Genomic DNA, 27847 nt, shown 5'->3' on the forward strand with positions numbered 1-27847 from the left:
TCCTAGATATCTGAGATCCCATCTCACTATCCTAATGGTCAGTCACATCCCCTGTGACCTATCAGACCTAAACACAAACACAAAGATGAAGTTACCTTCAAACACAAAGAACTAACACCTTGTTTCACAACTTCGGTGTAGTACACAAGAGTATCAAACTCAACACACATTCCTTAACATGTATCACAAACGACACAAGAAAGGATCACAATATAGGTTCTAAACTTGAATCACAAACGATACAAGAGTAGAGCACATGTAGACTCACAACCCTAAAAATCTAAACTTTTTAGTATTACGGCTTGAATGATCAATTAGGTCTTGAAGTCTTCTTTATATACTGAAGCAGCTTGGGCCAAATACTTAGTTGGGCTTCAGAACAAATCAGATCGGTTCAGCTAATCTGCAAAACAGAAATCAGAAACAAATATGCAAAGTCCTTAAATGTCGGAACATCTTTAAGATCGTCCAAAACAAATACAAATATTTCCTAAAATACAAATACTACTTTAGCAATATTCCACAACTGATTCTGTAAAGATATGCGCGTTGCTTGGTCAATAAGATAAGGAAATATTGTTTCCTTAAACAATAAAGGGCGCGCGTACAAATAGGCATGAACCCAGGCACACTGAACCGTGCTGGGATGTTGGAACATCATATCCAACATCTTACAGGGATGCCTAAAACCATGTTGGAACATTGGTTCCAACAACACACACAATGATATTTGTTTTAGCAACAATTCAGCCTATACAAATACCCAACAAATACTATTATCCAATATAGGATTTTTGATCCATAAAGTAATGAAGAATCATCATTTTTCCTTCTTATATAATGTCTCATTTGCTTATTTACCATTTGCATTTTAATTTATGCTATGCATTGTTATGCTTAAAGAGTTTAACTTTTGAACATTTTTCTATCATGTGTTGAGTGCTACTTAAAAAACAGGTAGAGGTTATTGAAGAGTTTCACCAATTCACCGTTGTTCAATTGAATGATTGTGAAAGAAAAGGTAAGGAGAGGCTACCTACAAGATCTTGTAATCCACTGTAACGTGCTCAAGTAATGATTTATGCCAACAAGCTTAGAATACTCATGTGTGGCTTTTAGCTCATGAGTTGAATTATAGTAGTCCTAATGTTGGTGTGGATGATGTTAGGAAGATGTTGAAGGCCGCAACTCATTTTAAGGATAATCTGCCAGGTAATTATGATGCCCAGATGTTGGTGATGAAGTTGGGATTAGCAGTTAAAAAGATTGATTGTTGTAGAAATGGATGCAAGTTGTTTTTTGACAACGAGTTTGGGATAAATGATGGAGCATTGGAGGAATGTAAATTTTGTCAAATCCCGAGGAACAGTATTTGCAGAAAGAAACGAGTTGTGGTTAAGTCAATGTTTTACTTGCCAATAATACCAAGATTACAAAGAATGTTTGCATCGATGAAAACTGCTAGTCAAATGACGTGGCATCATTCGAATGGAATTCCCAGAGTGATGCGTCATGCTTCTGAAGGTGAAGCGTGGAAACACTTTAATCGAGTACGTCCTAATTTTGCAGCAGATCCATAAAATGCAATACTTGGATTATGCTCTGATGGTTTCACTCCACATATCCAATCTTCAGCAAAACCATATTCCTGTTGGTCAGTCGTTGTAACCCCGTACTGTCTCCCTCCTGAGATGTGCATGAAAAACCCTACATGTTTTTGAGTTGTGTTGCACAAGGACCAGATAACCCTAAAGCAGGCATATACATGTTTCTACAACCTTTAATTAATGATTTTAAGAGGTTATGGGTTGAGTAATGGAAACACGATATTTTAAGAAAACTATTTTTTTAAATGAGAGCAGATTTAATGTGGACCATTAACGACTTTCCCATGTTTGTCATGTTGTCTGGTAGGAGTACTCAAGGTAGATTTGCATGTCCACATTGTATGGAAAATACAAAGGCATTTACTTTGAAAAATGGAGGGAAGAGTTGGTGGTTTGACTCTCATCGTAGATTATTGCCTCATAATCACCCGTTTTGAAGAATTAAGAATGGCTTCTTGAAGGATGAGATAGTATTAGATGGCCCTCCACCTAAGATTACATCAGAAGAAGTGTGGACAAGAGTTTATGATTATCCTAAAGTAACTGATTTTGGGCAAACTGTCCCTATACCAGGATACAGAGTTAACCACGACTGGACTAAAAAGAGTATATTTTGGGACCTCCCCTATTGAAAAGATAACTTGATTAGATATAATCTTGATGTAATGCACATTGAGAAGAATGTTTTTGACAACATATTTAACACAGTGATGGATGTCAAAGGAAAAACAAAAGATATGAGAAGGCAATAAAAGACTTAGAATTGTATTGCAAGAGAATGGACTTGGAGTTGAAACCTCAACCAACTGGGAAGTTGTTGAAACCGAAGGCCATCTACAGCCTAACTGCCCAAGAAGTAAAATTAGTGTGTTAATGGTTGAAAGATTTGAGAATTCCTGACGGATATTCTTCTAACTTAGCCAGGTTTGCCGATGTCACACAGGAAGTTTGCACGGGATGAAAAGTCACGACTGTCACATTTTCATGGAGATCTTAATCCCAACTGCATTTAGTTCACTACCCAAACATGTGTTAAATCCACTTACTGAGATTAGTCAATTTTTTAAAAGTTTGTGCGCTTCAAACTTTAGATTAGATGAACTTGAGAAAATGTAGAAGATTATAACAATCATAATCTGTCAGTTGGAGTAAATGCCCCCCCCCCCCCCCCCCCCCCCCCCCCAGGTTTCTTTGACTCTATGGAACATCTTCATGTGCATCTGGAATATAAAGCTATACTTGGCGGATCAGTTCAACATAGTTGGATGTACCCTTTTGAAAAGATTCATGGGTGACTCAAAACGAGCAGTTAAAAATCAGGCCAGCGTGGAAGGATCAATTGTTGTTGTTTCAAACTTAATATTTTTTACTAGCCCCTTTACCATTAAGTTTAAACTCATCTAAAACCTTCGTATTGAATTTTGGAATGGGGATTTTAAGGCTTTTTACGAGGAGTTTGGTTAATGTTCGATAGTTGGTTCAATACATGAATATTTTCCAGCTTGTTTTATTGTGACTGGTTTGATCCCTCTCCTAGATGGACAAAAATTAATAAATTATGCAACACTATTGACGTTCGAGTGGACAAAAAATATAAAGAGTATGGACCATTTATATCATATTGTATCGAGTAAAATGACATTGAAAAGTGTAACATTGGTCTAATATTACATCGAGGTAATTTAATCTATCCTTATATATATATTCGGACAATAAATAAAGGAAAATACTAATCTAAAAATTTCACAAACAAGGATTAGTCTTCTTACTCTTCTAGTTTACTTGTTTGATAGGTAGTGTGGCGGTTGCCAGCTCTCTTTATTGTGTTTGAGTTCAGGTTCTCTTGATGATCATCATATACGCCTCTTAAAGATGAGTCCATTTACACCTAGAAAAAGCTAGACCTTTTTTTCTTTGTTTATGTGGATGAGATAGATGAACTTATAGAGAATATATATACTACCTTCAGTGTTGAATATAAGCAAATGTATTAATACTTTACATTGTCAAATATAATTAAATTGAAATAATTTTACACTATTAAATAAAATATTTCTTAAAATTCTTGACAAAAAAAAACCTAAAATATCATTTAATTAATATTGCATTAGTCTTAAATACTATTAGTAAAAAAAGTCAACTGTATTTGATTCAAATTTGGATCATGTACATTTGAATTTTTTTTACTAATAGTATTTAAGACCAATGCAATATTAATTAAATGATATTTTAGGAGTTTTTTTTGTCAAGAATTTTAGGAACTATTTTATTTAATAGTGTAACATTATTTCAATTTAATTATATTTGAGACTGTAAAGTATTAATACCTTTGCTTATATTCAACACTGAAGAGTATATATATTGTCTATAAGTTCATCCATCTCATCCACGCAAACAAAGAAAAAAAAGATCTAGCTTTTTTTGGGTGAAAATGGAGTCATCTTCAAGAGGCGTATCTGATGATCATCAAGAGAACTTGAACTCAAACACAATAAAGAGAGCTAGCAATCGCCGCTCTACCTATCAAACAAGTAAACTAGAAGAGTAAGAAGACTAATCCTTGTTTGTGAAAATTTTCTTAGATTATTATTTTTCTTAATTTTCCTTTATTTGTTGTTCAAAAGAGCATTGATCTTGTAGTATTGTTGAAGAAGATATATATATAATATTAGACCAATGTTATACTTTTCAATGTCATTTTACTCGAACAATATGATATAAACGGGTCATACTCTTTATATTTCTTGTCCACTTACCATTCATGCTATATCCCTCTCCTTATCCGTTTGAATGAAGATATCACTTGTTTTAATATTTTTTTTTGTTGATGATGTGTCTATTATTTTAAGGGAAATGTTAACTAGTGCCCCTCATAGCTCTAGTTAAGGAAAACTAATATAAAAACTTTGCATTGTGAAGTGATGAAAAGTAGAATGTTCAACTTTATAAAAGTCAAGAGTTGTTGTTTTTAATAAAAAAAAAATATTTTTACTTCCTTAACTAGTGCCCTGGGGCACTAGTTATATATGACCCTTATTTTTAATATATCATTTTGTTGAAGATGTAGATATTGTTTTAATATAATTTTTTTTTTGTTATTGATAAACCAGACCTCAATGCCTCCAAGACTATAATATGCCCCCCATAGCCACACTAGCGAGATTGACTCCATTCCCCGCCCCACCGCCTGTGTGTAGCCAGGAATCGATTGGGTCCTCCCAGGCTAGTGTAGCAGTTCCTGCTGGATTCTCACTTCCTTTTGGATCCTCACCTCTTTTTCTCTTCCCTCCGGGATTGCAGTTTAACTCATCACCCACATTTCCCTTTCCTTCACGATATCTGTATGGGTCCTCGCCACCATATGATCCCACCCAACCTCAACAACACCCCCCACCCAACCTCAACAACAACCCCCACCCCAACCCGAACAGGTACAAGGTGCTGAGGATGTGGTTCATGGTGATGGACAAGTGGATGATGAGATGGGGGATTATGAGATGGATGATAGGGGGTGCTTTGTCATTATGCCCAGAGGCAACTCATACGTCTTTATTATATTTTTGTTCAATATGTATTTTGTTCTAAATTTGTGTAATGTTTAACTATGAGTTTTTATTGTTTGTAGATTTATGCCATGTAAGCCCGCAGGAAGTGCTATTAAAGACATTATTCAGGGGAAGTATCAGCAAATGTGGAAGATGTATAGTGATGTTCCAAATGATGAGAAGGATATCTGGTTTAATCTCTTTGAGGTTACATTAATACTTACCATAATTTGTATTTAAAAATAAAGAGAAAATTAAATTGAAGCAATATCTATCAACATATGCTAAAACGTATAAACCTGATTGATTGTGAAATGTTGATCTCTGCAATTTGCAGAGCACTTTGTCGGTCCTCTTTCACGGCCACGGTCACACGGGTGAGAGCATCTGAAGTTAGAGAAAAAAGGTGCAAAATAAATAACTGAGGGTGTGGAAATACTAATAAAGTGAGATAGCAGGGGTAATTTAATAAATCAATAAAGTTAAGGTAATTTTATGCATAATAGGCAATGCTTTATATTTGTATCATAATAAGGTTTTATGATATAATATTGAATAGTTTTGTTTTTGTTTTTCACAAATAGATATTTTTATTTCTCAATAGTTAGTATCACATTGCGTAATCAAATGAAGAGATAGTACTATACGATAATATTTGGTATATGTACATATATCATCAATTTAATCTCCAAAGTGTCACAATCTCTCTTCAATTTATCAATAAAATATATAAATATAATAACTTTACAAATGATAAAGAAAGTTTGATACAAAAATCTCTCTTTTGTATTTATCTTTCTCTTAAAGGAAATTCTCTATTTATTTTAAGAAATGTAGATGATCTAAACTTTTAAAAGTTAAGTGTATTGTTCTCCTTTACAAACATATTACTCATCTTGCTAACTTTAATTCTTTCAAGTCCTAGTGAAGAAGTCAAATTCTCAACAGTAGTATGGTATGATTTAATATGAAGGCTTATTGTCTCACTAAATATTTATAGTTAATTCTATCCGTTGATATGTACCTTCATATATAAGGTTCCAAACAATATCAAAGAAATGGTCTAGAAGCCTACGTCCCATTCAACTTAGCAGTGCATAATCTTGAAAGTAAAAACAAATTTACTTTGTAAAAATGCCTTAGCAGTGCATTCATCATTTAATACTTGATAGAATCTATATTTTCATATTACTAAATTAATTTTTTTAAAGAGTATTCTTTGAACATAAATGCGTGATCCATATGAAATTATGCAGTAGATGCAACCTGCACAGCTTGAAACGAGTTGCGAAAAGAGAAATGTTATTGCAAATAAAGATAAAAGAAACATGCTCAAGTTATACCTCTTCATCCGATTTTGCAGACAGCAACTGTCTCGTTTGTTGATCATTGTTTTTACGTTGGTAATCCGTCATTTCAAGAGGAGTATTCAGTGCTCTTGAAATGGAGACTGCAAGAAATCGAATAGCATGTGAATTCAACAATGGAGTTGACAAACAAACAAATATCCCAAGAATTGACAATATATAGAAAGATTATAACAGTTCTTCATCTATTTCAGTCATTGTATAGATCAATGAAGTTCATATGTTTACGTCATGGAATTAGTATTTACAACTTCTCGATGCTTTTGTTGAGAAAAGTGGCGTGCACTCTGTCAGTGTAACATCCAACGAGAATCCAATATTTTACGGTTATTTTAAACCGCGGTTACAAACTACGCTTACGTGACAATATAAAGAATTCTCATTGGATGTCAATGTAAAACTATTTTACATCAGCCGTGTATCTCCATTAAACTTTATGCGGGAAAAAACTGGCCAAGATATACCTCAATCGGTTTGAACGACCAGGCAATAAGGAATCTGCGACTTCTTCAGGTGATTGAGAAGATGAGGAGGGAGTGTCGTATTCTCCACCTGGAGCTACAACATTATCTCTAGGAGCTGCAGGGGCTGGGGGAAGCTGCTGTACAAATTTGCAATATCAAGAACAGAAAATAACAATTTTATCAATGAACATGAATATAAATCGAAAACTATGTTTATATTGAAATTGCACAGGATGGACTATTTGCAGCCTCTGCTGCAGGAAGCATAGCCGAAGAAGTAGGCATGCAAGTCCTTTTCGAGGCGGAGAACAAGTATGGTCAGTAACAATGTTTTGATGTAGGGATTTGGGATAGGATTCCTGCATAGCTGATGCTGCCAATTAAAACTGGATAAAAACATGATTAATTAAGCTACAAATGACATAAGAAGGGTCACTAACAAAAAACTATTAACGGCATTAATGTGTAAAGAGTTAAAGCACTTTGTGAATGGCATAATCACATCTTAGAATTTAAACACAAGTGCTAATTTGCAACACTAAACTCGAATAATTGAAAGGTACTGCTGCTGCTGCACAGTTGAGACGTAGGCATACAATTGATTTTATGCGGTTTTTGTATCCACAAAGGTCTAAGTTAAGCCACTTCAAAAACCCGAAGATTAAAATTTAGACTAGTATAGCACCAAACTTTGCTAATTAAGCCCTCAACAACTTGACTTAGCCTAATGAAAAAGATAATTTATAAATTTGTTTATAGCTTGCGGAAAATAGTACTTCAAATCTATCCCATTTAATATATAGAATAATTCATGCAAACATAATGTATTTATAAACCATAATTAAGCATAAAGGTTACTTAACCAAAACATCTTCATGAGCATCCAAACATTGTCTCACAATAAAAAAGTTTAACAAATGTTTAATAACTCAATAAATGAAAGAAAAAACTAAAATGATGCAAATGAATCATATCATATCCCTTTTAACAACAAACACTTTATTACCACCACCATGCTTCATACTTTTTTTACATCAATAGGTGCTTTATTTGCTTCAATGCCTCCCAAGAATTTGATACCGTTGACATTAGCAAGGACTTTAAAACCACCATCTGCTGTAGAAACAGCAAGCAGATTTCCTTCCATATTGAACGTCAAGCGAGGTAGACTCTGACACAAGGCATCAAACATGTCAAACAGTTTTTATAAAAATGTATAAAAATATGGAAAGTAAAAGGACTATACTCACAGGAAGACCACCATTAGCATCTGTACTAGTCAGAACATCAATAATGTCCACATCCCAAAACTTAATTTGGTTATCTACACCAACAGCCAAATATCGACTCTTTGCAGTGTCGAATTGCACCATGCCAGCAGATTTGGTTCTAAACCCAGAATAAGTTCTTTTTACTACACCGTCATTCTCATCCCACTCAGCTAGGAAACAATCTCCTTCTGTAGTTGTCCCACATGAAAACAATCTAAACATCAAAGAGAAAAAAATTACAACTCACATAATAAAAACTTAAATAGAGTTAAACAAAAATGAAAAGTATAATCTTGATTATTCCTAATTTTCTTACCTAGTTCCATCAGCACTATAGATCAGTGTAGTGCTACACTTTCCGGGAGTGTCGTATTCCACCTGGAAACTCTCGTTCTCATACAACCAGAATCGAATTTTTCCATCTACTGATGTAGAAAATATAAACTGCAAGAATACGATGTCATAACAACTATGTCAAGCATTCACAACACCATATTCGATTGTCATGTATATTGAAAATCAAAACAATCATGCCGTTAATCAAATGTAATGATAAAAAATTCAATATTGGAATATGCCTCATAATCAAATAAAAAAATACACAATGTGTAGAATTTAACCTGGATATTTCGCTTCGAGTGAGGAACAACCGAACAAACAGGAGCTACATGACCTTCAAAGCTAAAGATTTTCTCTCCATTCAAATCCCATACCTATATGTATCACTCTTCCAACATTAATATTTAAAGAAACATTCATATATTACAATCTATTATAGACTAGGAAACTTCTTTGTCACCTTAATTAACTTATCATCTCCGCAAGTTACAATGCATAGCTGATTTTTAGGAAATGAAAATGCCAAGTCATTAACACCACCATCATGAGCATCAATCTGTAATCAAACAAGGATATTATATTAGTTTGGAATTAAAAAAGAAAGTATTTAATTCATATCAAAATTTGATCTGAACATACCTCCAATTTCTGCTGTAGACCATCAGGAACTTGATAGGCATACAAATGAATCAAATGCTTTGCAAAAGCAACCCCTGAAAAGAAGGGAAATATAATATAAACCAGTAATCAAGCAACAAAAATAAAAGAAAAGAACTAACATGTTATTTACCAATGTAACTAGCATCCGGGCTCCATGCTACACGAATGACAGACAATTCTTTCGGATTTGCAGCCTGTATAAAACAAGATATTTGTTTGCAATAAGTTATTAGCAGTGCATTCATCATTTAATACTTGACAGAATCTATTTTATTTATAGTACTAAATTTAAATTTTAAAGAGTATTCTTTGAACAGATATGCATGACCTGAAATTCAACGGAACAGTTAGAAAGATTCCATATATTGAAAGATTTCGATATCAGTTTCTCTTTAATACTTGCATCCCATAGTGAAATTTCACCATTTTCACAACCAACTGTTTCAATTTCAATGAATATTCTAGGTCAGTAAAAAGACTATAATTAAGTTTCTGTGTAACATAAAAACACATTGTCTATTTTAACCTACCAGCTAGTATAGAATGAATTGTAGGATGAAACTCCATGCTCTTTACAGTTGATCCCTGATTTAATTCCCAAACAACAGTTCTGGGAATTTCATCAAACAACTGAGGTGAAGGTTGTGGTGTAACGGTAGATGCAACCTGCCCAGCCTGTAAAGAGGTGCCAATAGAGTAATGCTAGTACAAATAAAAAGAAACAAAAATGCCAAACTAATGTTCAAGTACCTCTTCAACGGATTCTACAGCCACAAACCGTCTTAATTGTTGAACACGGTCATTACTTTGGTGATCCATATGTGCAAGCGGATTATTCAGTGATAATGAAAGCTTCAAAATAGAGCCTGGAAGTGGTGTATTCAGTGAATTCGACAATGGAGTTGACACACAAACAAACATCCCAAGAATTGAAAATAGAAAAATTAAATTAGTTTTTCAGCTGCTTTAGCCATTAAATTTTATTCGGCAAAAAACTGACCAAGATATACCTCGATTAATAGAAGGATCGGGCAATGAGGAAGCTGCAAGTGTAGCAGGTGATTGTGAAGACGAGGAAGGATTTCCAATCACCATCCTTGCAGGGGCTGGGGGAAGTGGCTGCACAAAATTAAGTAATAGTAAGTGGAATGCAACAATCCAAATGTATATAAACAACAAGAAATAATTATTTTATATGAAAACAAATAGAAAAACTAAGTTCATACAGCAGCATCTACAGCAGGAAGCATAGTAAGCATGTGAAATCCTTGTTGAGGCGAAGGACAAGCATGATCGATCAACAAAGTTGTGATTTCTGGATTTTCCTTTGGATACTTGCATAGGTGATGCTGCCAATTCAAACTGGATAGAAAACATTTACAAAAGTTAGCCAAGATAAACATGATCGATAAAGCTACAAATGATATAAGTGGCATTAACAAAAAAAACTATTAATTGCATTAATGTGTAAAGAGTTAAAGCAGTTTGTGAATGGAATGATCATATCTGAAAATTTAAACACAAGTTGTAATCTCCAACCCTAAACGAATAATTAATAGGTACTGCAACCGCTCTACAGTTAGGCACGGATCTATGCATAGTAAAATGGGGGCAAGCGCGCCCACTAACTCAATTATTTTGCTGTTAAGTATTAATCTATAATTTTATATTTGTTCTATTAAAAATTAAGTAGTGACCCCACATGAAAAATATTAAAAATTTTATTTTTGAAAAATCAGGTATACAATAGTATGAGAGAAAAACTATTCAATGATATTTCATCACATACGTACAAAAAATGTATTTACTAGTGTTGACAATGAAAAAATAAAAATTTAAAATATAAAAATAATTATATCCATTTACTTTTGAGTTAAGGTTGTTGTTCTAAATTTAATAAAAATAATTAATACCCTTGATTAACCAGGTATCGCAACCGCGACGACCGGAACGAAGGAAGCATAATCTTTTTCTTCACTATGAGGTTAATGTCAATCATTTTCTTGAGCTCTTCCATCAATGTGATTCTAATTGATTTAACATCTCGATAATGTGATAATTCTTCATTCTCCCTGTATATAATCCAAATCAATAGTTAAAATGCAACAAATTTGAACACCTTCTCAATCCATAGTCAACAACATCATACAAAAACAAAAAATTACCTGAAGTTGTCAAGGGTTATGAGTTGTGTTATTTCATTGTAGACATCATCATCATATGTTGAAAATATTTTTAAGTCTTTGACCAAGATTTCAACGGCCTTCGCTTTGTCATCCCTGAGAACAAATAAAAGCATAAGAAGTATAACTAGCATCCTATTGTTTAGGATACAAGAGGTAATTAAGAAGACAGTAATAACAAAAATAACTGTTTAAAAAAGAGTCACGACATTTGATTGAATATACATTTGACTACGATTCTCAACAATATCAAGAATTGTGATGGCAATCGTTAGTGATAAAACCCTTATTATAATTTGGATTTTAAATAGAATTCTGTGAGTGTGATCTAGACCACGACACAACAGTTTTTTATGTTGTCGAAACCACTATGAATCTTGGATTGAGGTCGCATTTGACTGTGATTCTTCACAATATCAAGGATCACGGTGACCTCAATCTTAACTACGTCTACTTTTTAAAACCCTAAAGATAATGATGCCATGAAAATGATAATGATGCCATGATAAAGATAAAGATAAAAATAAGAAGCACTACCTGTCCAAGGCTTCCAAATACTTATGCTTCCTAATCTCAAAGAACATTTTCATGGAGCTTGGACTGTCAGTGATCTTGGTAAAGCCACTGAGGTACTTCTCACTTTCATCAAATTCTCCAGCAAGGATTTTTTCTTCAAAGTATTTCAAATCAAAGAATACACCTGATTCCTTCTCCAGCCTAAACACCAATAAAACAAAAAAAAAAAAAAAATATCAATTTCAATTTACATGTGCATGGTTCCTTCAAATCCTCTTCCTCAAGTGATCACAATATAATATATAAAAAAAAACTGAAAAAATTGAACAATAAAAAAAAGATATTTACATATGCATGGTTTCCTTCAAACCCTCTTCTTCAAGATATTGATGAACGAGTAGGACCACTTCTTTGTTCAAAGCTGACATTTTTTGAACTCCGAGTGATGAGAATCAAAAGACCTTCGAGAGAAAAGACCTTTGAAAAAAAGTGACAATGGTGAATGAGTTGGTTTCAAGTGAAGAGAAAAAGTGACACACAACGACACATTTATAGATGTGTAGATGTTTTTACTTTCACGTGTATAAAATCTGATAAGCAAACGTGCTTTTCACTTTCACGTGCATTCAGTAAAATAATTTAACTTCTGTTTCTATCTATCTATCAAATAAAAAACTAATAATATATATCAAGTAAAACAATATCCTGTCTGTTATCATCAAAAAAAAAAAAAAAAACTGTCTTTATTTATTTATTTTTGGTACAAAATCTGTCTTTATTTATTGTTAGAATAAAAATTCTTTTCCTACCTTAAATATAATTAAAAAGGAGATGTACTCGATTTAAATATAGACTTTTTTTTTATGGTATTTAAATATAGACTAAGTACATTGGACTTTGTATTTATATTTAGGGGAGAAGTACTTTTATTTATTATACGATTCACTTGCAAAATTACAAATGCTAATAATAATAGTTTTAATTTGGTCAACAAAATAATAATAATTTTAAAAAATATATTTATTAATAGGAATTTATAAAAGGAAATTGTTACAGTACTTTTTTTAAAAGAGAAATTTTTTTAATTTTGTTAATTTTATAAATACATAATTATTATATACAAACTTTTTTATTTTAATATTTTTTTGTCAAATAGTCCAATAGCTAGACTCACACATTATAAATTTAGATAGTGTAATAGCTGTCCTCGTGAGCTTAACTCAGTTGGTATGGACAATGCATAAAAAAAAATAACAAAATAAACTTGTATATTTATTTCAATGACACCAATAATATAACAAAAAATATAATCTAAATTCTTTTTTTTTTTAATGACACCAACAACAATCATTATTATAGAAGAATTGTTTTAGATTATAATTGAGATAATGAAAAAGTCATATATATATATATATATACATACATATATATATATATATATATATATATATATATATATATATATATTCGATCTAGTTTGTTACACTTTTTAAAGCATAGAGAAAAAAATCCGGACATAAATTTATATTGTTTGTTGCATTTATTTTTTTAATTTTGAATTCACTCCCATCAATTGTATTTGTTAAAGAATAAAGGTTAAGGAAAAAAATTTATATATCATTGACAATAAAATTTGAATTTGTTACACTTTTTTTTTTAATTTAAATTTACTCTTATCTATTTGTTATATGTGTTATTTGTATTTAAAATTGAGTGTAATTTGGAAAAGAGAAAAAACTAGTCTAAAAAAGACTATATTCTTTATATATTGTATAAATAAATACTAGCGTCAAGATGAACGCTAGTGTTTCCATCTTTTTGCTTTTTAATAGTGATTAATTGTATGTTTATTTTATTGTATTTGATTCTAATATTTTTTATGGAATATATTACAATGAAATAAAGATTTTAACTTAGTGGTATTTTTAATATTATAATTGGATTAAAAGAACTTTCAATTCGAGATTTCAATAAAATATGCAAAATATGATTGCAATTAAAATAATATAAATGACTGGTCTCTTTCCAATACTATCAACAAATATTAGTAAATTAACCAAATCCATTGAAATCCATACAAAGGGTACTTCTTCACCTGTGGGTGAGTTGAATTCCACCAAATTATCTGCTAATACCTAGGATTTGATTTTTCCCCTATTTACAAATTGAATATCATGTTCAGACAGTTCAACATACCATGAAACCATTCTACTGCTTTAACAATAATTTTATTACTTTGGAAGTAAGGCCTCAGTTTTCTAGCCGTTATGACTATTGCTAATTCTAGCTTCTCAATTTTTTGGTATCTGAATTTGCCCCCTTGAACATTTTGCTGAAGAAATACAATGTTTTTTTTTTTTTTTAATGTTATCCACATCTTGAACTAAAACTGAGCTCAATGAATTATCTTAGACCGATATATATATATATATATATATATATATATATATATATATGGCATATCAAGCGAGAGGACTTTTTAAATGAGAGGATGAGAGGAATAAATAATAGCCCTTGGATCTAAATCAATGATTGTGATTGAGTTTAAGTTTTTAACTGCACCTCATAATATAATTTCTCGCTCACTCACTCACCTGTTCCCAATTAATGGTATTTTTTTTTGTACGATTCTAATGCAAACATGAAGAACCATCATGGACAATCAACAAGCAACTAACGGATCTTTTTGCTAATCTTTCATTCAATGGTTTGTGGTTTTACTCATCCCATGGTCAAGTCTTGAATTACAGAAGTTTTCTCTGTTGAAAGGAATTTAACAATAATTGAAGGATTGTATCAATTTTTCATCGATTTTTCCTTTTAATCATTTCGTTTTACGTGGTTGTGAGTTAATTTGTATTAGCACTGGATCAATTTCTGGTTTTTTTTATTTAATCAAATTCTGGGTATTAGGAGCAGTGGATTCAATCAATTTTTGGTTTTTTTTACAAAGAATCAATCCAATAAATTTCAGATTTTAGTTTTTACACCTCAAGCTTCAATATACTTCAATTCCTTTGGAAAAAAATCTGCATATTAACAAACAAACAAAAAAGTGAAAGTGAAGAAGGTGAAGAGTGAAGGAGAAAAGGCACGCGTGTTGACAAAACAGGTTGCGGTGCATTTTTCAAGTTAGATTTAATAAGAATCATTGATTTAGATCCAAGGGCTATTATTTACTCCTCTCATCCTCTCATTTAAAAAGTCCTCTTCATTTGAAATGCCCTCTCTCTCTCTCTCTCTCTCTCTCTCTCTCTCTCTCTCTCACTATATATATATATTGTTAGAACAAAATAAGTTTAACAATGTCTCTTAAGTTTTGATGATAACAAAGTATTAAAAGTTCAATTGGATATGCTAATGTTTGTTCAAGTGTGCAGGACCATAGACTAAAATTTATTATGTCATAATCAAAGTATTGGTTCTGAAAGAACAAATTGAAGAGCAAGGATTTTCATTAGAAACTATGTTGCAAGTCAGAAACTGAAGAAGTTAGACTCTGATGGTCATCTAGACTCTGAAGGTCATGATCTGGATAAGCTAAAAGAAAAAGGAGTTGAAGCTTTGAAGATCAAGCCTGAATTATTCTGAAGATCATGCACAATGGAATCGAAGATATCAAAAGGTCAATGGATGTCACTTTTAGTGAAGATACAAAGAAGGACAATCTTGTACGACCACTACTCCACTACCTCTAACATTCCCATGTGTTTTGTACGAAGCTACAGTTGTGCCTCTATTGAAAAAGAACGGTTAATACCTTATCAAGGAAAGGATTCAAATTCATTCCTTCATAGGACATTAACCAAATCAAGCAACAAATCAATGATGAATGATCAAGCTTCTCAAATGATTCTTTCATGTGCTGGCACTCTTCAATGTCTCTTTTCTACCTCTATAAAGGATTGAAGACTTGAAGATATTACAAGACTCTTCAATATTTTACAAATGCCAAAACTTTGTCAAATTCATCACACACTATAAACACTTAGAATTTCTTATAAGATTTCATTCATTTAATTTGCAAATATTTACAAAAGATAAATAATTTTTTTTCCGCATGATACAACTATTAGGGTTAACTCTTGATATAGACCAAGATTCCTTCCGATTGGGGAATAAAGTCATTAGTGTAATCCATAAATTGAGTTGGATGACGATAGAACAAATCTTAATTTAACTTCAAAAAATCTAATCTAAAATTGATCTCGTAATACAAGTTGTACATAATCACTCAATCAAGAGATCACGTTGGATGAAAATCGAATAACCTAATTTTTTTTAATTCACCAAATTGAATTTAAAATACATCTCAACATGAGTTGTTTGATTTTCCAATAGTGGTCAAAATTATTAACTTTGTATTGATACCATAAACATTAATTGTAAAAGCATTCATAATCAAGAAATTCAACATAGAATTGTACAATATCAACTAAATAAAACTTTATGCAATATTTCAATTTCAACATTCATTTAGTCACGGTAAATATGGTGCAAACTATACAAAAAAATGATGAAAACACAATGTGATCACAAAAATAAATGAACAAAGAGAAGTGACCTTATCAAGTTTAGCATTGACATCAACCTGAAACTGCATATAGAGGTTTAAATTTTCAATTGAAATTGGGTATTAAGGGGGTTGATGAGGGTTCAACACGATAGTTGGGAGTTCAAGATAATAGTTTTGTGCAAGTGTTATAAGTTATAGGTTACAACAGTGTTGTACACTCTTATTGATAAGCTCTCTTATCAGTTATAGTCTTATATCATGCTACTGAATGATTAGAGAGCTTATCGATAAGAGTGTCCAACACTATTGCAACCTGTATAAGACTATAACTAATAATAATTGCATGAAACTATTATCTTGAACTCCAAACTATGGTGTTGAACCTCATCAATCCTCTTTAAACCCAATTTCAATTAAAAATTTAAACCTCTATGTGCAGTTTTAAGATGATGTTAACACTAAACTTGATAAGGTTTGTTCATTTATTTTTGTAAATTGTGTTTCGTCATTCTTTTGTATAATTTTTGACATCTTTATTATGACAAAATGAATATTGAAAGTAAAATATCACCCAGTTTTATTTGGTTGATATTGTACAATTCTATGTTGAATTTTTTGATTATGTATGCCTTTATTGTTAATGTTTCGGGTATCAATACATAGTCGAGAATTTCGTCCATTGTTGGAAAATCAAACAACTCATGTTGAGATGTATTTTAAAGTCGATTTGGTGAAGTTAAAATTTAGGTTATTCGATTTACATCCAACACGATCTCTTGAACGAGTGATTGCGTACAACTCGTATTATGAGATCAATTTTAGATTAGATTTTATGAAGTTAAGTTAATATTTGTTCTGGCGTCATCCAACACAATTTCTTGATTACAATAATGTGTTTATTCCCTAATCAGAAGGAATATTGGTTCGTATCAAGAATAAACTCTAATAGTTGTATCATGTGAAAATTGTTTTTATTTATTTTTTGTAAATTTAAATGAATGAAATCTTATAAAAAGTTTGGCGATGTTACAAAACCTTCCGGACCTTGGATCAAAATAAACACTCTCAAGAAATTTTGCTTTCCTCTTTCCAAATTACAAAATGAGGTCTACTGTTGGTGTAAAAAGTTGTAATTTATTTTCTTTTGTCAGTAAATCAATATGATTTTTGGAGTTATGCTCCTTTTATGCAATTGCTTGTAGTTTTTTTCCCCATCAATTTTTATATTATTGGTTAAATTGAAATGTAATCAGTATGGGAAAGGAAAGGGAAATAGCATGAATGGTAATTAGATTTAAGACTCATTTGTGTTTTTGTCATAAATTTTAACTTCATATTGTAACATTTTTATCCTAGCCGACCTCATTTATTAGGATAAGTCTTGGTTGTTGTTGTTGTATTGTAACACTGTTATCCAATATAGGACTTTTGATCCATAAAGTAATGAAACATCATCATTTTTCCTTCTTATATAATGTATCATTTGCTTGTTTACCAATTGCATTTTAATTTCTACTATGCATTGTTATGCTTGTAACGTTTAAATTTTGAACAGTTTTTCTATCATATGTTGAGTGCAGCTTAAAAAGCAGGTAGAGGTTATTGAACAGTTTCACCAATCTACTAGATTTCAATAGAATGATTGCAAAAGAAAAGGTAGGGTGAAGCTACCTACCAGATCTTATAATCCACTGCAATGTGCTCAAGTAACCATTTATGCCAACAAGCTTAAACAGTTATGCACTGAAGTTTTTTCATCATAATTTTTTGCAGAGTTGTGTTTAAAATAAAATATTGTATGTTCATCACAAGAAATATATCAGATGATTAATTTTTGCATTTAAATTTAGTCATTGTAGTTGTCTAAGGTAATTTTGGCTTCGATGATTCTCAAAATAACAGTGATTGCACAATGCATGTTTGTGAAAAAGTCGCCTAATATATTTTTTGTTGTCTGAGTTAAATTGCAGTTAAACAGTGGTTACATGTCTCATCTGTTAATTTAATATTCTGTTTTGCAATGAATTGTTTCTTTTCTTGAACCCCCTTAATTTCAATAGGAATTTTATAGATTTTGATTTTTTTTCCGACTGATACAATCATGCTATCATCAATCTCAATTGTCTAATCAAAATTAGATTGCCCCCAATTCAACTTGATATTTTATTCTCAATTTACAAAGTTGAATTGATGATTGGTCTGGTGGTATTGATCGTTCGACTACTTCAAATGTATGATTCACTTAGTTCAAGAAGTCTGGATCCATGTTTTATAGTGCCTAGCCTCCCTTTACTCAGAGCGTCTAAATACGCAATTGAAAATTCATTGAGGATTTCGATAATGTCATGTTATAGAATCGTCTTGTTTATTATGGATTGTTCCACTGTTTACAATACTGTAGGAAACTGTCACATTCGGAGAAATTGGTATCTGCAAACGTGCACACCCAATTGTCTTCGGATAATCACAAAAGGCATCACAGGTAGTCAATGAGAATTGTCTAGATTTATGCCTAGTCTTGAAATAGTAACCATCGGCCTTGATTTTCAGGTTTGTCTTGTTAACTATTTTCCTGTGTAAAGTTTTGATTTTCTGCAAGTTTAATTTATGTACTCACTAATTTATTAATATAATACATAGACTTACTATATATACATTGGGGTATTGTGTAAAGTTGAATCAATGACTATTTATTGACTAGTAATCGACATTTTAAGTATATTTTTCATAATCTAGCTTAATCACTTTTTGATTAGATACACTAAAAGAATAGAATTATAATAATATAAATAGCTAGGAAGAAACTACATGCTAGGAACATGTGGCTAGAGATTTACTTTAAAATTATTGTGGCAATATCCTAGCCAAATAGTTAGCAAACTTAAATTTTGAATAGTATTTTGCTAGGTATTAGTTTGAAAATAGCTAGGATATTCTAAATATTAGTTGCCAATTAGCTAGGAAATATTTTGATAGGTAACTTGCCGCCCAATCCATGCTAAGGCTAGTATGACAGCTAAATCACAACTAAATGGTAGGTAAATGAGTTTTGCTAGACATTAGCTGCGCGATAGCTACGATTTGTTTTTTTTAGCAAATCCTTGATTTTCTTGTAGTGCTAGAAGTTTAAGATGGAACAAGTATTATTACTCATAAAGACAACAATGAGGAAAAGGAAAACAATGCCTAAAAGAGAAAAATTGTGTGATTCTCTTTCCAAAGATATGTAAAAGCACCAAAAATTAAATTATCTATTTTGTGATTCACTTGTGCAACACACACGGTTGTTTTAATTTATATTATAGAGTGTGATATTCAAAAACTTCTAAGTTGGACATATGGGTAGTTATTTTTTAAATCCTTTATAATAAGTTCAACGGTAGCATAAAGACACCAATAAGTTATGCTTGTTTGACAATTTTCAAAGCATATTGAACTACAATCTTAATGCTAAGTAGAGAACTGTAGTTTCAAACTCGTTCTCCAACATATCAAATGTCCCTATACGTTTCTATCAAAAAATGTCTCAGCAAACTTTTTAACTCTATTTGATAAACTTTGAGTTATGAGTTATTTTTCTTTCTCGACAAATTAACTATAGGAGTTATTATCAAGTAAAATGATTTCTTATTCAACTATACACATCTCCCACTTTAGCTTAATATCACCCAGATTCGGTCCTTTTGTGATTTCACTTTTACTTGAGCTTAGATAATTCAACTATTAATAAATGAAAGGTAGATTAGATAGATATAGCTATTAAAAATAAAGAGAAAAATTGAAGCAAACTCTGTCAACATATGCTAAAGCTTATAAACTTGATTTGATTGTGAAATGTTGTTCTCTGCAATTTGTAGAGCACTTTGTCAGTCCTCTTTCATGGCCACGGTCACACGGGAGAGAGCATCTGAAGTTAGAGAAAAAAAGTGCAAAATAAATAACTAAGGGTATTCAAATAGTAATAAAGTGAGACAGTAGGGGTAATTTATGAAATTCCAAGGTGTGCACGACTCCGCCCCTGTACTCAGTAGTCATTAAATTTAAGGTAATTTTGTGCATAATAGAAAATGCTTTATTTTTGTATCAAAATAAGGTTTTATGATATAATGTCGAATAGTTGTTTTTGTTTTTCACAAATAACTTTTTTTATTTCCCAGTGCTTAGTATCACATTGCGCAATCAAATGAAGAGATAGTACTGTACGATAATATTCAGCATATATACATATATCATCAATTTAATCTCCAAAATTTCACTATCTCTCTCCAATTCATCCATAAAATATATAAATATAATAACTTTTTAAATGATAAAGAAAGTTTGATACAAAAATCTCTCTTTTGTATTTATCTTTTTCTTAAATGAAATTCTCTATTTATTTTAAGAAATGTAGATGATCTAAACTTTTAAGAGTTATGTGTCATGTCCCCTTTACAAGCATATTACTCAACTTGCTTACTTTAATGTTGAATTGTATTGAAAGTATCAATCTATGATGCTTTTCAAGTCCTAGTGAGGAAGTCAAATCCTCATTAGAATTATGATGTTATGATTTAATATAAAGGCTTATCGTCTCACTAAAAATTTGTGAGTAGCATGGATTATACATTCACCTGGTATATAGTTCATTCTATCCGTTGATTTATACCTTCATATAAAAGGTTCCAAACAATATCAAAGAAATGGTCTAGAAGCCTACATCCCATTCAACCTAGCAGTGCATAACATGAAAATTCTTGATTTTTATCAAATTTACTTTGTAAAAATGCTTGGCATTGCATTCATCATTTAATACAGATTTGCATGACAGATAGAATCTCTTTTTTTATAGTGCTAAATTAAATTTTTTGGAGAGTATTCTATGAACAGATTTGCATGAGTAATTGAATGTATACCTGAAATTTGATAGAACAATTAGAAACATTCCATATTGTGAAAGATTTTGATATCAGACACTTTCTCAGTCTTGCTTCCCAAAGTGAAATTTCACCATTGTCACAACCAACTGTTTCAATTTCAATGAATTTTCTAGGTCAGTAAAAAGACTAATTAAGTTTATGTTTTATAAAAAACGTGTTGTCTATTTTAACCTACCAGCTAGCATAGAACGAATTGAAGGATGAAACTCCATACTTGTCATAGTTGATCCTTGATGTAACTAATCAAACAACCGAGGTGATGGTTGAGGTGTAACTGTAGATGCAACCTGCACAGCCTGTAACGAGTTGCCAATAGAGCAATGCTATTGCAAGTAAAGATAAAAGAAACATGTCAAACTAATGCTCAAGTTATACCTCTTCATCCGATTTTGCAGACAGAAACTGTATCAATTGTTGATCATTGTTTTTACGTTGGTAATCCGTCATTGCAAGAGGAGTATTCAGTGCTCTTGAAATGGAGACTGCAAGAAATTGAATAACATGTGAATTCGACAATGGAGTTGTTACACAAACAAACATCTCAAGAATTGAAAAAAGAAAGATTATAACAGTTCTTCATTTATTTCAGTCATTATTTAGATCAATGAAGTTCATATGTTTAAGTCATGGAATTAGCATTTACTACTTCTTGATGCTTTTGTCCAGAAAAGGGACGTGCACTGTCAGTGTAACATCCAATAAGAATCCAATATTTTACGGTTATTTTAAATCGCGGTTACAAACTACACTTAGGTGACAATATAAAGAATTCTCATTAGATGTCAATGCAAAACTATTTACATCGGCTGTGTATCTCTGTTAACTTTATGCTGCAAAAAACTGCCAAGATATATATACCTCGGTTTGAAAGGACTCGGCAATGAGGAATCTGCGACTTCTTCATCTGATTGAGAGGATGAGGAAGAATATCCACTCACCATTCCAGCTGCTACAACATTATCATCACTATGAGCTGCAGGGACTGACGGAAGTTGCTGTATAAATTTGCAATATCAAGAACAGAAAATAACAATTTTATCAATGAACATAAAAATAAATAGAAAAACTATGTTCATACTGCAATTGCAAAGATGGATTATTTTCATCCTTTACAACATGAAGCATAGCCGAAGTAGGCATGCGAAGTCCTTCTCGAGGCGAAGAACAAGTATGGTCAGTTAATAATATTTTGATGTCTGGATTTGGGATTGGATTCCTGCATAGCTGATGCTGCCGATTCAAACAGGATAAAAAACATTAACAAAAATTTAGCCAAGACAAGCATGATTAATTAAGATACTAATGATAGAAGACGTGCCACTAACAAAAAAACTATTAACGGAATTCATGTGTGAAGAGTTAAACCATTTTGTGAATGGAATAATCACATCTTAGAATTTAAACACAAGATCTAATTTGCAACACTAAATCAATTATTCCTTCACAATTTCTTGAGATCAACTATAGTGTGATAAATTAAATTAGCATCTTTATAGTGTGATAATTAGCATCTTTTTCACTCGACAACAACTAAATAAGTCACAATAAATTTTATATTTTTCAGAATTAATTCTGGTCTAACCATAAGCAAAAACAAACATGTCCTCGTGAGCTTAACTCAGTTAATATGGACAATGCATAATATATGCAAGGTCCGGGGTTCAAAACCCGGCCACCACAAAAAAAAAAAAAAAGATTGAGTGTTGAAAATTTTGGTACTGGAAGAAGAGAAAAGATGACACAAGACAGAGAACTTAACGTTCATAAGTTGTTTATTACGGTACTTGGACACAACTTGATAAGGAACTGTGCTTATCACTTTGCAGAAAGAAAAAGATGCATAAAACAGCATCTCAGCAGTAGCACGTCACCTTCACTTGCATTCGTTAATACTTAATATAATATTCAAAACATGTCTTAAATATTATTAAAAAGGAAATGTAATTAAATTAAGTTTAAATTTGAATATAGACTAAAAAAAATTGAATTTGCAATAAACTGAAGCACTCCTAATTTTTTATAAGAATGATTTAAAAATTTACAAATATTAATAAAAAGTAGTTGGTAAAATTATTATCGTTGTCCCATATCTTAAGTCGAGGTAACGATTTTGTCATCTATCCTTTTTTACGTCATTTTGATTCTTTTGGTCCGGTTGCAAATGAATTTTAAAAGTTTTATAGCTAAGATGCATATCCAAACATTGATGAATGAGCATAGATTTAAAGAGTAGGAGGTCACACGAAAATAAAATTATAGAATAAAATCTAAGGTGAATATACAAACATTGATGAATGAGCATAGATTTAAAAAGCGAGAGGTCACATGAAAATATAATCATAGATTTGAACCGTGAATATGCAAATGGAAAAAACAATTAAAATGACATACAAAAAAAGAAATGAGAAAATCGTTATGTGAAATAAAGTTAAGGGGCAACAAGAGTAATTTTGCCAGGGTATTTCTAACGATAAATTAATTAGAAATGTACGTTATGTTTTTATTATCCTTACAATTTTTTCATGAGAATTCATAAAAGAAAAATTTGTCTGAATATACAAGTTTTTACTTTGATCAAGTACGGCTATATCAATTTTAGTATAAAAGATTGTCAAATCCTCATAAGCCAATTACAATATTACCATTATCTGTCGTTTCTATGTTTAACCCTAAGGGTATTCAAAACAATTGAATTTGCGCATGAAAATAAAGAAATGAATTTAATTCAATAATAATAATAACAAGAGGCCAAAACAATGATTTCTTTCCACCTATGTCACTCATACAAATTACGGTGTTTGTTCATAGCGAGAATATTTTTTCCCTTTTCAAATTCAGCAAGTGCTTAACTAATTAGAAAAGTTCTTTCGCTACTTACTAATTAAAAACCTGAATTTTTTTAAGTACAATAGCGTTTTCGCTCTTTCGATGACTAAACGGTATTTCTATGTTTCTATATTAATTCGTACTAAAACTTTAAGTTCAATAAAAACAGATTTGTATTGATACCAAAAAACATTAACAATAAAAGCATTCATAATCAAGAAATTCAACATAGAATTGTACAATATCAACCAAATAAAACTTTGTGCAATATTTCAATTTTAATATTCATTTAGTGTCAAGAAAGATGGTGAAAACAATACAAAAGAATGATGAAAACACAATGTGATCACAAATTTAAATGAACAAAGAGAAATGGCCTTATCTAGATTAGCGTTGACAACATCTTGAAACTGCATATATAGGTTTAAATTTTCTATTGAAATTGGGCATGAAGGTGGTTGATGAGGGTTCAACACCATAGTTGGGAGTTCAAGATAATAGTTATGTGCAAGTGTTATAAGTTATAGTCTTATATAGGTTTCAATAGTGTTGGACACTCTTATCGATAAGCTCTCTTATCAGTTATAGTCTTATATCATGCTACTAAATGATTAGAGTTTTTCGATAAGAGTGTCCAACATTGTTGCAACCTATATAAGACTATAATTCATAAAACCTGCACGAAACTATTATCTTGAACTCCAAACTATGGTGTTCAACCCTCATCAACCCCCTCCACACCCAATTTTAATTGAAAACTTTATCCTCTATATGAAGTTTCAAGATGATGTTAACGCTAAACTTGATAAGGTTACTTCTCTTTGTTCATTTATTTCGGAGTTCACATTATGTTTTCGTCATTTTTTTGTATAGTTTTCACTATCTTACCGTGACTAAATGAATATTGAAATTGAAATATTGCACAAAGTTTTATTTGGTTGATATTGTACAATTCTATGTTTAATTTCTTGATTATGCATGCCTTTATTGTTAATGTTTTGGGTATCAATACAAAGTCGAGAATTCCGGCCATTGTTGGAAAATCCAAAAACTCATGTTAAGATGTATTTTAAATTCAATTTGGTGATGTTAAAATTTAGGTTATTCGATTTACATCCAACACAATCTCTTGACTAAGTGATTGTGTACAACTCGTATTATGAGATCAATTTTAGATTACATTTTATGAAGTTAAATTAAGATTTGTTGTGTGGTCATCCAACACAATTTCTTGATCAATATCAATAGGAATTTTATAGATTTTGATTTTTTTTTCGACTGATACAATCACGTTGTCATCAAATCTCATTTGTCTAATCAAAATTAGATTGCCCCCAATTCAACTTTATATTTTATTCTCAATTTACAAAGTGGAAATGATGATTGGTCTTTTGGTATTGATCGTTCGACTACTTCAAATGTATGATTCACTTAGTTCAAGAAGTCTGGATCCATGTTTTATAGTGCCTAGCCTCCCTTTAGTCAGAGCGTTTAAATACGCAATTGAAAATTCATTGTGGATTTTGATAATGTCATGTTATAGTTGTTTATTATGGGTTGTTCCATTGTTTACAATACTGTAGGAAACTGTCACATTTGGAGAAATTGGTATCTGCAAACGTGCTCACCCAATTGTCTTCGGATAATCACAAAAGGCATCACAGGTAGTCAATGAGAATTGTCTAGATTTACGCCTAGTCTTGAAATAGTGACCATCGGCCTTGATTTTCAGGTTTGTCTGTTATCTATTTTCCTGTGTAAAGTTTTGATTTTCTGCAAGTTTAAATTATGTACTCACTAATTTATTAATATAATAATAGACTTACTATACATTGGGGTATTGTATATGTTTATTAAAAACTCACTATAGTGATTGTGAATCAATGACTATTTATTGACTAGTAATTGACATTTTAAGTATATTTTTCATAATCTAGCTTAATCACTTTTTGATTAGATACACTAAAAGAATAGAATTATAATAATATAAATAGCTAGGAAGAAACTACATGCTAGGAACATGCGGCTAGAGATTTACTTTAAAATTATTGTGGCAATATCCTAGCCAAATAGTTAGGAAACTTAAATTTGAATAGTATTTTGCTAGGTATTAGTTTGAAAATAGCTAGGATATTCTAAATATTAGTTGCCAATTAGCTAGGAAATATTTACATCCAACACAATCTCTTGACTAAGTGATTGTGTACAACTCGTATTACGAGATCAATTTTAGATTACATTTTATGAAGTTAAATTAAGATTTGTTGTATTGTAACACTATTATCCAATATATGATTTTTGATCCATAAAGTAATGAAGCATCATCATTTTTCCTTATATATGTTTCATTTTCTTGTTAACCAATTGCATTTTTTTTCTTCTATGCATTAATATGATTGTAAATTTTAAAGATTTTTTTTCTATCATGTGTTGAGTGCAGCTTAAAAAGCATGTAGAGACTATTGAACAGTTTCATCAATTTAAGAAAAGGTAGGAAGAAGCTACCTACCAGATCTTATAATCCACTGCAACGTGCTCAAGTAACCATTTATGCTAACAAGCTTAGAAAATTAAGCACTGAGGTTTGTTCATCATAATTTTTTGCAGAGTTGTTTTTAAAATAAAATATTGTATATTCATCACAAAAAATATATGATTAATTTTTGCATTTAATTTTTGTCGTTGTAGTTGTCTAAGGTTATTTCGGCTTTGATGATTCTCAAAATAACAATGATTGCACAATGCATGTTTGTGAAAGAGTCGCCTAATATTCTGTTTTGTGGTATGGGTTGAATTGCAGTTAAATAGTGGTTACATGCCTCATCTAATAATTTAATGTTCAGTTTTGCAATTAATTTTTTCTTTTCTTGAACCCCCTTAATTTCAATAGGAATTTTTTAGATTTTGATATTTTTTCCGCTCATACAATCATGATGTCATCAATCTCAATTGTCTAATCAAGATCAGATCGTCCACAATTCAAATTTATTTTTTAGTCTCAATTTATAAAGTTGAAATGATGATTGGTCTGGTGGTACTGATCATTCGACTACTTCAAATGTATGATTCACTTAATTCAAGAAGTCTGGATCATGTTTTATATATAGTGCCTAACCGCCCTTTACTCTGACTGTCTAAATACACAATTGAAAAACACTGAGGAAAAGGAAAACAATGCCTAAAACAGAAAACTTGTGTGATTCTCTTTCCAAAGACACGAAAAAGCACCAAAAATAAAAGTATCTATTTTGTGATTCACTTGTGCAACACACAAGGTTGTTTTATTTTATTTTATTTATGACACCAATAATCTATTCTTGTTTGACAATTTTTGAAAGCTACAAGCTTATATACTCAGCCAGTGGCGTATCCAGGACACGTCAGGAGGTGCAGTTGTTTTTAAAGACTCTAGCGATAAAACTCAAACACTTAATGGTAAGTAGAGAATTGTAGTTTCGAACTCGTTCTCCAACATATCAAATACCCCTATACGTTTTATCAAAAAATGTTTCAACAAACTTATTAACTCTATTTGATAAATATTATTCAGTATAACTATCCACTTTGACTATGCGAGTTTGTTTTTTCTCGATAGATTAACTATATATAGGAGTTATTTTTTTTTGGGGGAAGA

The 27847-nt window shown here is 31.2% G+C and overlaps 1 protein-coding gene and 1 long non-coding RNA gene across 2 annotated transcripts; both read right to left on the reverse strand.

The window, feature by feature from the left end:
- Window positions 1-6946: 6946 nt before the first annotated feature.
- Window positions 6947-12380, reverse strand: LOC146945363 (topless-related protein 2-like). Its single transcript, XM_085748058.1, has 17 exons — window positions 12301-12380; window positions 11974-12153; window positions 11419-11532; window positions 11167-11325; window positions 10480-10615; window positions 10264-10372; window positions 10028-10119; window positions 9784-9955; window positions 9582-9691; window positions 9384-9447; window positions 9233-9306; window positions 9054-9149; window positions 8875-8967; window positions 8571-8698; window positions 8234-8468; window positions 8008-8154; window positions 6947-7120 (listed from the first exon to the last, which is right to left on the reverse strand). The coding sequence occupies exons 1-17, from the start codon at window positions 12378-12380 to the stop codon at window positions 6947-6949; spliced, it is 2163 nt and encodes a 720-aa protein (XP_085604184.1).
- Window positions 12381-20152: 7772 nt separating this feature from the next.
- LOC146945364 (uncharacterized) lies at window positions 20153-22727 on the reverse strand. Its single transcript, XR_015028027.1, has 5 exons — window positions 22246-22727; window positions 21763-21869; window positions 21563-21683; window positions 21364-21473; window positions 20153-20375 (listed from the first exon to the last, which is right to left on the reverse strand). It is a non-coding gene; the product is annotated as an uncharacterized LOC146945364 (long non-coding RNA).
- Window positions 22728-27847: the final 5120 nt, after the last annotated feature.

The sequence above is a fragment of the Medicago sativa genome, chromosome 2 (assembly GCF_051527215.1).
Source record: "Medicago sativa cultivar Bolivia chromosome 2, Bolivia_mono, whole genome shotgun sequence".
Lineage (NCBI taxonomy): Eukaryota > Viridiplantae > Streptophyta > Magnoliopsida > Fabales > Fabaceae > Medicago > Medicago sativa.